This window comes from Sinohyriopsis cumingii, chromosome 4 (assembly GCF_028554795.1).
Source record: "Sinohyriopsis cumingii isolate HCF-2022 chromosome 4, ASM2855479v2, whole genome shotgun sequence".
In the NCBI taxonomy this organism is placed as follows: domain Eukaryota; kingdom Metazoa; phylum Mollusca; class Bivalvia; order Unionida; family Unionidae; genus Sinohyriopsis; species Sinohyriopsis cumingii.
The window spans coordinates 133,326,700-133,343,640 of record NC_142964.1 but is presented as its reverse complement, the minus strand read 5'-3'; the positions used below and the strand labels follow the sequence as shown (position 1 = coordinate 133,343,640).

General features: G+C 34.5%; 1 protein-coding gene across 1 annotated transcript in view; it reads right to left on the bottom strand.

Moving 5' to 3' along the window:
* The window catches only part of LOC149802116 (adhesion G protein-coupled receptor V1-like), a 513,020-nt gene that overhangs the window by 337,402 nt on the left and 158,677 nt on the right, over positions 1-16,941 (bottom strand). The window contains exon 25 of the mRNA XM_089956897.1: positions 9,241-9,461. Coding sequence (XP_089813023.1) covers positions 9,241-9,461 — 221 coding nt within the window. The remainder of the gene's footprint in view (positions 1-9,240; positions 9,462-16,941) is intronic.

Sequence of the window (16,941 nt, the reverse complement as noted above, 5' to 3'; positions counted from 1 at the left end):
TATATAGACACAGGAAAGTAAGCCTTAACTATTACATCCCTTTGACCACAAATAGGTGGTGCCAGTTTTAAGCTGAGCAATACATCAACATAGGATGCTAACATTATTTGGGAGGTTGGGATGGTTTTATTGTAATTTGATTGGGTAAGTATTCTCAAAGAAACATAATTGACAGCAAAATTTGATTTCTCCTTTGAATACATTCCCTGATCACACTATAAGAATAAGTAAAGAGGGAATGCTGAGCATCCTACCTCTTCCAATAACAGCTTTCAAGGGAACAATGATTGGATTTGCTATATGAAGGATAGCCTTTTCTCCCAACAAATGACAGTCTCATGACCCAGGACAACCACATCCTGCTAAAAAGAACTTTGATTTATTCTTGCTGATAAATCTGACAAGTGAAGCCAGCAAAAGCACTAAGCTACTACCCATAAGAAGGTCATATTGACATTAACTGAGTCTGGTGGTTGTCTGGGCAGAGTTGCTGGACTCAGATCTTGTCTGTGTAAAGCTAGGTCCCAGAGATAAAAACTCAAGAAGATTGACTTTGCACGCCAGCCAATAGACTTCTGTTATGTCCCAGATTGAAAAGTATTATTCAAACATGAGGCTTGCAGATATCACTATTACTTATAAATTGATATATTCATGTGGCAACTCTGATGCTTTGAGATTCCAGACTAGATTGAAAATATCAGCCACTATGACAGGGGTTTACTAGAAGACATTCTTTGTTGTTCCATGACTTTATTCTTTGAACTTAAAGTAATTTTTGAAGGCACAAACAGGATTTTGCATGGTTGATTCTCCCAACATATCTTTTCTCCTTGAACAGCCAGAGAAAGAATTCAATTAGCTTATGGATTGGGGCACTCAAAGGGATGACACTGTTGACTTTGCACTAGGTCCTGAACATGCACCACCTTATATACCTTAAAAGTGGAGAGCATTCTAAGCTCATGTGACTTTCTCCACAATCAAAAACTGAAATTCCTTTCTTTACTGAGCCCTCCCAACAATAGTTAGGCACGAAAAAGAAGCTGGTTTGGAGAGGAATGAAAGACCTGTAACTATTGCTCTTTGGTAGGATTTTCCTTGGCATGTCCATAACTAGATTGAGTAGATTGTTTACCCAATACTTGTCCTATCTCAATCAGAATCAGTTTACAGTTCTGATCTCTCAATTTTTGTATTATTATAAAAAGCATGAGGATCGGGGGAGGAGTAGTCCAAACCCCTCCCAACTGATTCATAGTGCATCTATACCTGGGCTTCTGTTTTTGGGACCAAAGAGACAAAAGTGTACAGTTTGTGATTCCACCTTGTCACCAAAAAGTCTATAATCGGACCCCCCCTCCAAAGAATGCAAATATAATGAAAGACTGATTGATGAATGGACCATTTGGTAAAAAGGATCTGGCCCTTTCTTGACAGAGACTTAACAGGAACATTTAACCTGCTTGTAAAGTGTGTGTAGAATGCAGAAAGTTCCAAACCTGAATTCACAGGTTGGGTGATTTGGTTAACACCTGTTTGAGGCAATAGTCCCACCACCACCAACTTGGTCAATGTGACAATAACCACTTTCACAAAGAGACATTCTGGCAGACATGAAAAGCTTTGATCATAGCCTTCATTTCCAGAATGTCAATATGAAGAACCAATTCTCCTGACCCCACTTGCCACCATGTCAAAGATCAGCAACAGTTGGACTCCTCAACTGTAGGAAATGGTGTCCATACATGCCATGATGTCCAGTTGTTTTTTTTCTAGAGCCAATTCTACTTTGGTTGTGATACTGACTTTGTGTACTAGTAGATCAGAAAATTGGGTGACACTGGGACAGCACGGCCACCTGCAAATGGCACATAAAAAAATGGGTAAGCAGAATCAGGTCCACTGCCACAATTAGAAACTAAGGAGTTGCAGGAACTCCCTGATGGAAATTGACCCTGTGAGTTTGATAATCCATAACACATTTTTGGCAATTTTCGGAGTCATACATTTTGTATGATGAGTCTGAACACTGTGTGGAAGGTAGGATGGTCCTGTACTCTTCCAGGTCTGCTGACCTGGCTCACAGTTGACCTTATGCCAGAAGGTAAATCGCTCCGCCTACCGAACACGTGACTTGACAATGTCTTAACCTCCGACAAACATTCTGTGAAAATGGCGGGCATGATAACATTAAAGGATATACCAGATGATATTGGTGAGCAATATTTGCCATATGAAACAACATTGAGACTGAGACAGAAAGCGATAGCATTTACCCATCGCTTGCACTTCTCTAAGTTATGTCGGTATGCAGAGAACTCGCCCCCACGTATCTGGAGAAGTCACCCCAGAGTGGTTGGAGAAGTCGCCCCAAGTGGTTGGAGAAGTCATTCCAAAACTTGTCACCCAAATAACCTTTTTATAACAGAATTAAGTCATCTTTTACGTGATTCATATTTATATTTTTACATATACGCGATCACAAAAGAGATATTAACTAAATTAAAGCAATATCATAGTAATATTTATAAGGACAAAATTAAATCTGTATATATTCTAATGAATGATGACAGTATAGTGATTAAAAAGGATGATAAGTCAAACACTATTATTATTGTGAATAAGATGATTATGTTAAAGAAGTTGAATATCAATTAGAAATTAAATAAAAAATTTCAACATGCATTTGTGAGATCACTAAAAATAATAATTACGTATGTGAGGAATTTGATACTTTCCCTTTTAACATACTTACACCTCAATTCTACATATTACCCAAAACTCATACAAATCCTGACCATAATTTACCTTTAAATTTCCCAGGACAACCCATTTTAGCAGGTTGTAGTTCATATACTGAAAACCTATCCAAATTTATTGATAGTGTTTTACAACCTTTAATGAAAAAAGTCGAAGTCTATTCCACATCTATCTGATAATTTCAATCCTGGTATCATTAGATGTAACATCACTATATACCAACATTCCGCATGCAGATGGTATTGAAGTGTGCAAATATTTTCTTGATAACAATCCTAATAATAGCACACTATCTAGCAAAGATATTTGTAAAATAATAAAAACTTATCTTGGAAAATAATTATTTTCAATTTAATAATACGAATTGCATACAGATAATGGGTATTAATATGGCTCCTATATACTCTTCCCTTTCGTGGGTGAATTAGAAAAGGATTTTATTCAAAAGGAAAAGTTTAATCCATCTCTTTGGTTCAGATTTTTTGATGACATATTTATGATCTGGAAGCATTAAACTGAAGAACTGAAAAAAATTATTGATCGCCTAAATCATTTCACCCGACGATTAAATTTACTTATACTGCATCTAGTATGCATGTTTCATTTTCAGATGTAAATGTAATAAAAATATTGATAACACTATCTCTACAAATATTATTAAAATGCATCTAATGATTTGAAGAAGCGGAGTTGATCAAATGGAAAAGTTGAAAAATTGCTAATTTTATAAATTTAATAAGTTATTAAGTTGAAGAAAAACAACAATAAATAAGGCCTTAACCATGTAGCTATATCTCAGAATTACTATATATGATCCTTGGGGTGACTTCTCCAGGCGAAGTGGGACAACTTCTCTGAATGGTTGCAAAATTTGTAAATATATACAATAGCCAAGTCGATATCGACCGAAGCAGCTTGTCGGAGGAAAATGGTGGACGTAAACAGTGCCTGGAGGTGTGTATAATAGCGTTCGCTGATTGGTCAATCGAGCAGAATGACTGACAACTGGCGATAGGTCAGTTGGTGGTAGCATGCATTAGGAAGCCAGCAACACCCAGTATATTTCTACAACAGCTGATTTGAAACAAAACTCCTGAGTTGCATCAGATTGTGTTAAGGCATCAATGTCATCCCTACACTCTGTGTGGGTCTGATTGTGTTAAGGCATCAATGTCATCCCTATGCTCGCTGTATTGGTCTCCTCATCAGGATCTATGTTCAAATCCATGTCAAACATGAGTCATTATCCCTAAATGGATCAGAGTGTCATTCCAAAGAATAAACCCTATATAAATCGCTCGCTGGATGAGTTGGCAGTGTAAGTTATTATGGTATGGACTGCCAGAGAGTATGATGGACAACCGGCTTGATGGATAGTTTACTGGATAATTGCCAACTGGACATGATGATGGTCAGCTCAATTGCTAATTGGACATTAGATCAGTCACTTTGTTCCTCAGATGGTTCTACATACCACAGCACTATTGGCCAATATGTGCCACAGCTTGCCAAGGTAGCACTCTAGTCATTGGACAATATGTATGGTGGGCTAGAAGCTGGACAATAGGTATGGTGGGCTAGTCACTGGACAATAGGTATGGTGGGCTAGAAGCTGGACTGACTCATCAGCAATATACAGTATGAAATAACGCTGAAATGGGTCATATAAAACAAAAACAAAGGAAAACCCATTCACCCAGACTTACAGGCCCAAAAGGCCAGGCTAAGAAATATGGGGGACTTATGCTGACTTTCTGTATGACAGTTTTAGGCAGATTCTGCCTGGATTTTAGGTGGGTTCAGGGTGTATTCTGCTTAAAACCCCAAAATTTCAGACATGCTTTAGGCGGACTGAGAATACAGCTAAGGTGACAGACTGAATCCGTCTAATAGTTAAGCATACTATTTCTCATCCAATAGGATAACAGTTAGACAGAAGAGTTCTGATTGTCCAGTTCATTTTCCTACTGTAAGATGGATTTTGGACTTCAACTGATTTTTGAACCTTATCAAAAGAACTACAACCATAGATGGATCTTTGGACTTTGGTGCAAGGCAGATTTCGAAATTTTACTTAGAAATATTTTTTTGGGCTACCTATTAGAATATGCTATATAAAAATTATACCCTACTAAACATGTAACAGAAATTTAAGTGAAATTCATAAAAATGTCTCTTTTTTCAACAAAATTATGGCATTTCACCAAATTTCATCAGTGAAATTTCATGGAGATTTTGCCAAACTTTCAGAAAAATATCAATGACTTTGTATGATTGAAATTTCACTGACCCTACCCAATTTTCTGAAAATAGCAGTGAGAATTTGTAATTGAAATTTCACTGAGATTTTGCCAAAATGTCTGAAAATAAAGTGATGTAATGTGGTTGTAATATCTCTGAAATTTCAATGAAAATATCAATAAGAAACATTACTTTACTGATATAAAAAACAAACCTTTATTCCATTTTAATATAATTAATTTTTGTTCTTGTACATTTTGAATGATTTTCAGCAAATAATTTATATTTCCTGTTTCTGATAGCTTTAATTTTACTGTCCATTCTGGGAACAAGAACTTCTTTCCACATCTTTCCTTCTTTTTTTTCTGGGGCAGGGGGTTTGTTTAACTTGAATTAGATTTAACTGCAGAAATCAGCTTTTCTACTGATCTGAATCCAACTTTCCTTGATAGACCCCTATTGAGTCTGAAACTTTAAAGAAAAAATGATCTGTATGTTCCCATTCTGCAATGATCCTTAAAATAAGTATTTGTTCCATATATTGTTTAACTTATAATGCTGTAAAGAGCTTTCTGATTGGTCAAAAGTTTATACTTGCCTAATGAATCTTCATGTAACAGAAATTGATGGGAATAAGCATGCTTGTCAAACATGGCATTTTGAAGTTTCAAGTGGGACATGAATTTGAATAACCATTCAAAATATGTGCAGAAATGATAATGTCTTGAATGCAACGTTGATGGAAAGTAATGGGTCAATCTGTATCAAAACTGAATCCCAGGACTAGCATCTTGCGATTTTTGCCATAAAGATTTGAACAACTATCAACAACTCTACAGTAACAGCTAACATGTTAAATGAGAAGGAATTAAACTAGGATGATTTCACAGTTATATAACTCCAAGCTTCCAGAGTATATAGATCAATGCTCGATACCCATGACTGTCAAAGATGGTAATATCTTTGCGGAGTTGTCATAGCCCACTAGTAGAATTATCCTTCAATGTTATGAGTGATGTTATTGTTTATATTATCAAAATATTCTAGTTGTGTTAAAATTCTGAGTAATTATATCATGATAAAGGTTTTAAATGGCTGCTCATGGATCAAGGACTCATCCAAGTGATCACAACATCATAGTTTGTACATTTAAAAATTGAGTCTGTAGTACAACTCCTATAACTCGTGGATGTCATATAATTATAACAGCTGTAAAATTTTGTTTCATGTACAATGAAATATTATAGTGGTTAATAAAGTGCTGTTTATCTTGTATCCATTATTTATTTGAAACCTTTTGAAATGTCTGAAAATTTATGGAGTCTTCAGTAAAATATTATATAATTGTCAAAACTTTACAGAAATCTCACCAAAATTTTAGTAAAATATCACTAGACTTTCAATGTAATTTTAATGAGAGCTCGCCAAAATTTTGAAGAAAGTTTTGGCCAAAATCTTTGTTAAATTTCTCACCAGAATTTCAGTGAAATGAAAAAGACATGAATGATGCCATCAAGGAACAGGTTTTGTTTAATAGAAATCTGAAGCAGATTTACTTTAAAGGATGATTTTTATGATGACATTTTAGACAGCCTTTTTTCAGGCTGAAACGTCAGGCAGATTTTTATTTGAGGTGGAAATCTCAGGCAGGATTTTATTTTTAGGCAGATTTTTATTTCAGGCAGAAATCTTAGATGGATTGTTTTGGTTAAACAGAATCTTAGGACATCTAATTTGCATATTTTGCCTAAAATTATGCCCTGAATCCACCTGAATTATCTTAAAATTCGCCTAAGCTCCCTTAATATAAGCAGTTTATGGTTTAGGCAAAAACCGCTTTAAAAACCCATCAGATATCTGCCTTAAGTCAACCTAGAACATTTTGTATGAGTGGGCTGTCTAGATAAAAGTGGACACTCCCACATGAGCTCCAAATTATCCATGGAGGTTTGGATGTTCAAACAGGCCTCAACTGTCACAAATTTAGCAACTGCATCATCGGTTCCTGTGCCAATCAATAAATCTTCAGTTCGAACTGCATCTGGGAAGAATTCAAGGATGGCAAGTCCACAAGCCATTGCTCGTCCAGTTCTGCTGATGTGATTATTTCTGTCAGCATTGCAATTTTGGATGATCCCTACTATGCTAGCAATCAGGTGACGGCTAATGACATCACACTTCTCCTTACAAGACACATTTTTAATTGTTTTTTTATAGTTTTTAGCAAAACTGTGGACCAGGCATTTTCTGACCATAAGGTACACACATTATACAGCATGATGAAGATGAAAAACACTTGTTGCAATGTCGCAAGTGAGATAATTCTCATGTGTGTCCTCACTAACTTTCTTGCATTTACTGTATTTTGTTATCACTATTTAACCAAGATGTACCAAAAAAATCAGAAATTAACAGCCCAACAAATCACGATAACATCACTTATTAATTTAAAAAAAGAAATAAATATGTCGTGAGAGTGAATAACAATCAACAAACCAATTAATCTGTGTTGGAGCATAAAGTGAGAGTAAACAAAGTCCACAACTGCAAAATCTTCACAAAAATCAAAATTCAAAAATAACATTTACCACATGCAGCAACAAATTTACTATGGACTCTAAGATACCAAAATTCTGGATGGAAGGATGGATTGAAATCATGAAGATATTCAAAGGATTTAGCAAGGTCTTGCAGGAATATGTTAATAGTACTGAACATAAGCTTAAATTGGGCACCATCTATTGGTGGTCAAGAGGAGATAATTGGTAAAAGTTTCTTCCCTTTGTCTACATGATATAAAAATAGAGGTGGCGCTCACCAGATAATATGTACTTTTGAGAGAGTGACGTATGTAAGGTGAAGTAGTTCGCATTTAAAACATGCACAGTGGAGAGAATGTTTGCATACCTCTATGCTACATTAATGTAATGTGGATGATATTTCTTTTGGATATTGTACTTTTGGAAATTTTACATGATTTAAGCACACTGCTAACTAAAATGACTGCTCCCTTGTGTTAAAAAATCAGTCTGAATTAGTCTAAAGTACACTATACATAGCAGCTATTAAAATAAGGAAAATGAATTTTGCCAGACTAGACAATACCAGCTTCTGAAAGTGCAACGAATGAATTACCAAATATATAAAATGTAAAAAAAGTTATCGGCTCTTTTTTATACAATTTACCTCTGAAGTTCAGGAAGTGAAAATGACCAAGTAGAGCTAGCACTTTTTTGAAAGGTACACATTTGAAGTAAGGCCAAGCTATATACTCTATAACCCAAAGTACACCCATCAATCATACACCAAAATAAAGGGAATTAAAGGTTCTTTGCATTATACCTAAGATATACAAGATCTTTTTTAAATAGCCAGTATAACCAGTGAGGAAAGCCGGAGACATTCTTTTTCTTTAAAATCCTAACCCTATGCAAAATGCAAAACTGTATAGCACCACCAGAAAAGATGCAATTTTTCAGCTTTTCAGTAGGGCCAGAATCAGGATGTAATGGAGTTTATTTTCCTGTAATGTGATTGGGAAATGTATTGAAAGGAGAATCTGCCTTTTTCCAAAAAAACAGGATATTCAAATAAATATTATGCCTATAGAATTTTTAACAATATATACAAACTTACAGTCATTAAATGTAATTAAATAAATTTTATGAATAAATGTATATAAGACATTCAACTTTAACAAATATTCAGCCAAAGTGATATTTTTAATAAATTCAATTTGAAAAAACAGTGAACATCATTTAATGAACTTTAGAAAAGTCAACAGAATTTCATTCAAAAGGTCTAATAGAGACTAGCATTATCTTATTATCTGAACCCAAGACATTACTTCCTTTTAAGTAGGTTGTAGTATAACTTTATCTAGTCTTAAACTAAATACATTCCATAAAGATGTATATAATAAAAAATATTATTTGAGATATGTAAATCACTTTCGTTAGTTTGAGCAAGTCCAAAAGAACAAAATTATACCAATAGTACCATCTATACTCACAAGCCAAGTCAGACTGCCAACAACATCTGTCATTGCATTTACACCTGAAGATAATGGTCTGTGCTGTTTCTTATACTATTTACTCCTAACACACTGTATAGGCCAATATCTGCTGGTGCATTATTCGATGGTAGATCTGGGTCTGTGCAGTTTGCAGTTGGATTCATAAGTGAGTATATATACAGAAATCTTAACGAAAACCACTGTTTCATAACAATATTCACCTCTACAGCTCCAAATATTCCCTGGCGCCTTTCAACTGTGTACTTGGCTTGTGTAGTACTATCTGTTCCAGGATAGAAGTCCTCAGCCACACTCTGTTGCCTAACAAGGGCAGGAAATCCAAATCGTCCATTTGGATCATTACTAGCCAGAACGGTAAGCAAAACCTGTGTGTCTGTATCAGCAATCTTAGCCATGGGAATGTCTGTTCTGCCCTCAAGGACTAAGTAGATTGGAAAGAAACACACATATATCACTGTTCCAGAAATCTGAGAAATTTACAATTAATATATGGTAGATACAGTGTGACCCCGCTATAACATGGTAGTTCAGAACCATAGAACCCAACCATGTTATAGACCAAACTGTGTTATAAGCAAACAGTGTGACCCCGCTATAACATGGTAGTTGTGAGCCATAGAACCCAACCATGTTATAGACCAAACTGTGTTATAAGCAAACAGTGTGACCCCACTATAACATGGTAGTTCAGAACCATAGAACCCAACCATGTTATAGACCAAACTGTGTTATAAGCAAACAGTGTGACCCCGCTATAACATGGTAGTTGTGAGCCATAGAACCCAACCATGTTATAGACCAAACTGTGTTATAAGCAAACAGTGTGACCCCGCTATAACATGGTAGTTGTGAGCCATAGAACCCAACCATGTTATAGACCAAACTGTGTTATAAGCAACCAGTGTGACCCCGCTATAACATGGTAGTTGTGAGCCATAGAACCCAACCATGTTATAGACCAAACTGTGTTATAAGCAAACAGTGTGACCCCGCTATAACATGGTAGTTGTGAGCCATAGAACCCAACCATGTTATAGACCAAACTGTGTTATAAGCAACCAGGTCAGTTAGCTGAAGAAAATGATGCATGTACCCAAAAAATTGCAGTGGGAGGTAGGTAAAAAATGAAGTGAAACACAGAAGGCATATATAATAATTTACTTTATTTAGAGAACCACGAATTAGTACATATATGTGAATATTGTTTATATATACATGTCTAATGTATAGCATGAATAGAGTATCAACACTGTGTACTCACCCGCGAATCTCATCATATACATTGAATCCACAATACAAGTGATTCCATCAAAAATATGCATACACACATATTTAAAATGTTCAATAATTTTGTCACAGGTCATATTGATCTGAATTCAAAGGGAAAACATATCACAATCACGTAACGAATGACAAAGCATATTTACTTTTCAGTACATCCCAAGTCGATAAAATTTAGTTTGTGTTTTAAGCTGCCATTGGTAGCGTTCATAAGCATAAACTTTTTCCCTGCAAAAAGGAAACTTTCACAGCACAGTTAACGTGTTCCAGCCATGTTGGAAAATGCAAAAATCCATCAGATTCCATTACCTTTATTTAAGATTTAAGTTTGGTACTAACTTTCTTTGAAGAAAAGGTCTTTGTTTTTACTGAAGATTGTAGTCGGCTTTCTTTGATGAAAGGTGTATGTGTATTGAAGTCACCGCTAAACTCCAGCTTTGGAGAACCAAACAAATGCCCATTTCTTATTGTGGTGGCAACATTAAATAATTGTACTGCATGACTGAGACTGATTTTTTTCCATTTGCCTGAGTATGTTTTTATAATAATCGGTGCTTCAAAGGTAATCTGTTTCCTTTGAAATTTCAGCAAACTATTTTATCAGGGTACATTTTTAAAAAGAAATTGGCCATCATATGGACTATTCTAGTTACTGTTCCTCCCTGCCTATTGAATAAACCAATAAGATTTTTTTACATCTGTAGTAGCAGCATGATGCTGCCTTCTACGCATGCATCAGAAATTTAACAAAGGGTCAAGGGACAATAGAGATGCAGGTGTTCTGGTCTGATGACAGGGATTATTACAGAAAATGTGAGTCCTCTGAAGGATTTAATTCTGAGTGAAAAGAAGAGGAAGTTTACTTACCATCCACATACAAAAACTGCTTTTTTGTGGACGAGAAAAATACATACAAAATTTCATAAGCCATGCCATGATCGTTTGTATTATTCATAAGCAATCTCTTCCCCAAAATGATAATAAGCTTGTTACGTTTCTTTGTACTTTTAAGATCTTTTTTCGTGTACAAGAAAAATACATGTATATGAAATTTTGGGAAATTTTGGGAGCCACACCACAACCGTGTTATATCCGAATTCATGTTATAATGGAGCATGCTATAGCAGGGTCACCCTGTATTATCTTAGAAAAATGGACATATAAAGTCAATTTAGTCTGTTTGAAAACAAAATCTAAAATTCTTACCTAATTGTATCACTCAGTCCTATTCATCTGAAAATCATAATTTGTGATTATAAATGTCTGAGTAAAATTTTCTTAGTAAAACTGTTTAACTCATTGGCCCCTGGAGATTCTTTTCATTTCTGCCTGAACCCCCATTCAGAAAATGCATTTTTGGGGTTACTTTTGAATGCATGCAAACACATTTGTTTCTGAGAGATGCTTAGGCAAATAAAAGATGTTTCAATTGGCTATTTCCCTTGCGCATATGAAGATGGGTAAAATTTGGATTTCTTTTTCTTTTATTCTTTATTTGCATATTGGATTCACCATTTTTATGTCCTGGCCCTTTTGTACTCCAAATCTCAAACTAATCCTACTTTTTGCAAATGTTCATCTATCCATATGTAATCTGAACTGGTCTGCCATAGACCTTAAGACTAAAAGTCTAAAATTAGGTCAGAAACTCCAATTCCAAAACTGGCAATTTTCAACCTAAAAACAATTGGGTCTAAAAATATATTTTTAGCTGTTTATTTTAGTGCAAGTAGAAAGTGTACATTGTTTGGTATCATGGCAAAGCTACATACATTTGTCTCCTTTTCTATAATGCCATCCACTTTGGTTTATCATAAATGATGTTGACATAACAGAACTTGGAAGTAGAGTAAAACCTCATGATGCAAAAATGTAAAATACTGCATAAAACAAAGCTTTTTTTTCAAACTCTGGTAGTCCTGTGTTGTTTTCGCATGACCTTGTTACAAATGCTGATTTGTTATTAATGGCCCCAAGTGCTGAAATACAGACTTTTTGAGCCAAATCCATATAACTGCTTCAAAACTAGTATTTATATTCAGAATGGGGTTACATTTTAAAAAAGTGATGTATATATGGTAACATGGAAGATATCCATGAAACTCATGTATGTTCATGGTTACCATATCAGCCAAAAAGAGAAAAGGGTAGAAAAGCATTTGTTGAAAAACAAACAAATATAATGTATAATTATTCATTAAATATATTATAATAAATGTGCATATTGTTATGCCTATCTATGTTATGTACATTCATAATTAGAGTGTGTGAGTGTTATATAGTCAATGTTTTAAATGCTAAACTTCTTATCAATAGTAAGTTTTCACTGTAAGATGAGTCATGTATTAAGTGCAATGTTTCATTCCTAATGTTCCAAGGTTGAGCTGTCCTATAATTCAAGTAAACATTACATGACCTAACTCCAGGGCTCAAATTCTGAAAGGCCATGCTGACCTAATTTATGATTAGTCAGATGTTAAAAGAGCTGATCTGTTTACTGATGGAGGGATTTCAAATTATCAAGATGATTCATTCCTCATACTGCATTCTCCCTAATGCATACTGATATTCTAAATAACAGAATTATCTCATTAAATTATCGCATTGAGTTAGGCATTTTTAGTAGTAGTACTATCAGTATTGGAAGAGTTATATTAAGAGGATTGATTCATTTATCTAATTTAATCAATCACTGGAATTACAGTGCTCTAACATTCACTTAAAGACTATTCTTATATATATATATATATATATATATATATATATATATATATATATATATATATATATATATATATATATATATATATATATATATATATATAATACTGTGCACACATTATGTTTTATGGATTGCCCACTCAATGTAGTGGACGTGGTCAGAGCAGCAAGAGATTAAGTGCCCACTATGAGTAGTGGAAGTCCACTCTGTCAGGTGGATTTTCCACCCACCGTAGTGGAAACCCACTCAATCTAGTGGAAGTCCACCATGGTTGATTGCAGCTGTAGTGGGTTTTATGGTGCCCTTGCTGATTCTACTGCATTCTCTGCAAGCTGACACACTAAATAAACAGATGGAAGAAACCCTGACAGCATAAACCCAATTAAGGCAGACATCAATTTCATTTACCTTTTGCACAGTGTCTAATCATACATGGTAGTCAAATGTCTAACATGATAGTTTAATACATAGAATTTGCCACTCACCTCACACAGTGTCTAATCTAACATGGTAGTCCAATAAGTCTAATATCTTGAGTTTGTCACTCACTTTGCACAGTGTCCAATCACATGGTAGTTTAATACTTAACATGGTAGTTTAATATCTAGAATTTGTCACTCACTTTCACATAGTGTTTAATCTAACATATTAAACAAATTTTCATTTCCTCAAATTTTTCAAACCATTACTCAAATTTTTTATGTCCCTTGTCTCTATTGATAATTCAGGACACCATGTTTGGCAAGCATGCTCATTCCCATCAGTTTTCATTACACAAAGATTCATTGGGCAAGTACAAACCTTTGACAAATTAAAAAGCTGTTTATGATGATCATCTGTTCAATAATAAATACCATCATAAGGATCATTGTGGAATGTGACCAGACAGACAATTATTTGAAAACTGGATCAGACACAAAATTTAAAAAAATGGTCCGTATTGAGGAAAAATGGATTCAGATCAGGGGGAGAGAGAAATTCTGCTTTAAATGGAAAACAATCTTGTCTGAGGGCAGTTAAATCCAGGTGAAGTTCAAGAAAGAAAAAAGGAAAAGGAACAAAAAAATATGTGGAAGGAAGTGATTGTTCCCAAAATGAATTAAATGATTTGAGCTATCTGAAATGGAAAATATAATTTATGCAAAAAATCATTAAAACTGAACTTAAAATTAAATATATTAAAATCAAATAAGGGTTCATTTTTTGTATCAGTGAAGTGTTGTTTCTCATTGTTATTTTTCAATGAACTTTCAGTAAAACTTAAATCACAAACTCTCAGTGATCTTTTCATAAATTTTGGCAAAATCTCAGGAAAATTTCACTGAATTTGGTGAAATACCATATTTTTTGTGAAATAAGGACACTTCAGTAAATTTCAGTGAAATTTTGCACTAGGAATGGTAGTTTAATACCTAGAACTGGTTACTCAGCTTCTACAACAGTATTCAATCATATGGCTAACATGATAGTTTAAAACCTAGAATCTGTCACTCACTTTGTACAGTGTCCAATTTAACATGCTAGTTTAATATTTAGAATCTGTCACTCACCTTGCACAGTGTCCAATTTAACATGCTAGTTTAATATTTAGAATCTGTCACTCACCTTGCACAGTGTCAAATCTAACATGCTAGTTTAATATTTAGAATCTGTCACTCACTTTGTACAGTGTCCAATCTAACATGCTAGTTTAATATTTAGAATCTGTCACTCACTTTGTACAGTGTCCAATTTAACATGCTAGTTTAATATTTAGAATCTGTCACTCACCTTGCACAGTGTCAAATTTAACATGCTAGTTTAATATTTAGAATTTGCCACTCACATTGCACAGTGTCCAATCTAAAATGCCAGTTTTAATATTTAGAATCTGTCACTCACTTTGTACAGTGTCCAGTTTAACATGCTAGTTTAATATTTGGAATTTGCCACTCACCTTGCACAGTGTCCAATCTAAAATGCCAGTTTTAATATTTAGCATCTGTCACTCACCTTGCACAGTGTCCAATTTAACATGCTAGTTTAATATTTAGAATCTGTCACTCACTTTGTACAGTGTCCAATCTAACATGCTAGTTTAATATTTAGAATCTGTCACTCATCTTGCACAGTGTCCAATCTAACATGCTAGTTTAATATTTAGAATCTGTCACTCACTTTGTACAGTGTCCAATAACATGCTAGTTTAATATTTAGAATCTGTCACTCATCTTGCACAGTGTCCAATCTAACATGCTAGTTTAATATTTAGAATCTGTCACTCACCTTGCAGTGTCCAATCTAACATGCTAGTTTAACATTTAGAATCTGTCACTCACTTTGTACAGTGTCCAGTTTAACATGCTAGTTTAATATTTAGAATCTGTCACTCACTTTGTACAGTGTCCAATTTAACATGCTAGTTTAATATTTAGAATCTGTCACTCACCTTGCACAGTGTCCAATTTAACATGCTAGTTTAATATTTAGAATCTGTCACTCACCTTGCACAGTGTCCAATTTAACATGCTAGTTTAATATTTAGAATCTGTCACTCACCTTGCACAGTGTCAAATCTAACATGCTAGTTTAATATTTAGAATCTGTCACTCACTTTGTACAGTGTCCAATTTAACATGCTAGTTTAATATTTAGAATCTGTCACTCACCTTGCACAGTGTCAAATTTAACATGCTAGTTTAATATTTAGAATTTGCCACTCACATTGCACAGTGTCCAATCTAAAATGCCAGTTTTAATATTTAGAATCTGTCACTCACTTTGTACAGTGTCCAGTTTAACATGCTAGTTTAATATTTGGAATTTGCCACTCACCTTGCACAGTGTCCAATCTAAAATGCCAGTTTTAATATTTAGCATCTGTCACTCACCTTGCACAGTGTCCAATTTAACATGCTAGTTTAATATTTAGAATCTGTCACTCACTTTGTACAGTGTCCAATCTAACATGCTAGTTTAATATTTAGAATCTGTCACTCACTTTGTACAGTGTCCAATAACATGCTAGTTTAATATTTAGAATCTGTCACTCATCTTGCACAGTGTCCAATCTAACATGCTAGTTTAATATTTAGAATCTGTCACTCACCTTGCAGTGTCCAATCTAACATGCTAGTTTAACATTTAGAATCTGTCACTCACTTTGTACAGTGTCCAGTTTAACATGCTAGTTTAATATTTAGAATCTGTCACTCATCTTGCACAGTGTCCAATCTAACATGCTAGTTTAATATTTAGAATCTGTCACTCACCTTGCACAGTGTCCAATTTAACATGCTAGTTTAATATTTAGAATCTGTCACTCACCTTGCAGTGTCCAATCTAACATGCTAGTTTAACATTTAGAATCTGTCACTCACTTTGTACAGTGTCCAGTTTAACATGCTAGTTTAATATTTAGAATCTGTCACTCATCTTGCACAGTGTCCAATCTAACATGCTAGTTTAATATTTAGAATCTGTCACTCACCTTGCACAGTGTCCAATTTAACATGCTAGTTTAATATTTAGAATCTGTCACTCACCTTGCACAGTGTCCAATCTAACATGCTAGTTTAATATTTAGAATCTGTCACTCACCTTGCACAGTGTCCAATTTAACATGCTAGTTTAATATTTAGAATCTGTCACTCACATTGTACAATGTCCAATTTAATATGCTAGTTTAATATTTAGAATCTGTCACTCACTTTGTACAGTGTCCAATAACATGCTAGTTTAATATTTAGAATCTGTCACTCACCTTGCACAGTGTCCAATTTAACATGCTAGTTTAATATTTAGAATCTGTCACTCACCTTGCACAGTGTCCAATCTAACATGCTAGTTTAATATTTAGAATCTGTCACTCACCTTGCACAGTGTCCAATTTAACATGCTAGTTTAATATTTAGAATCT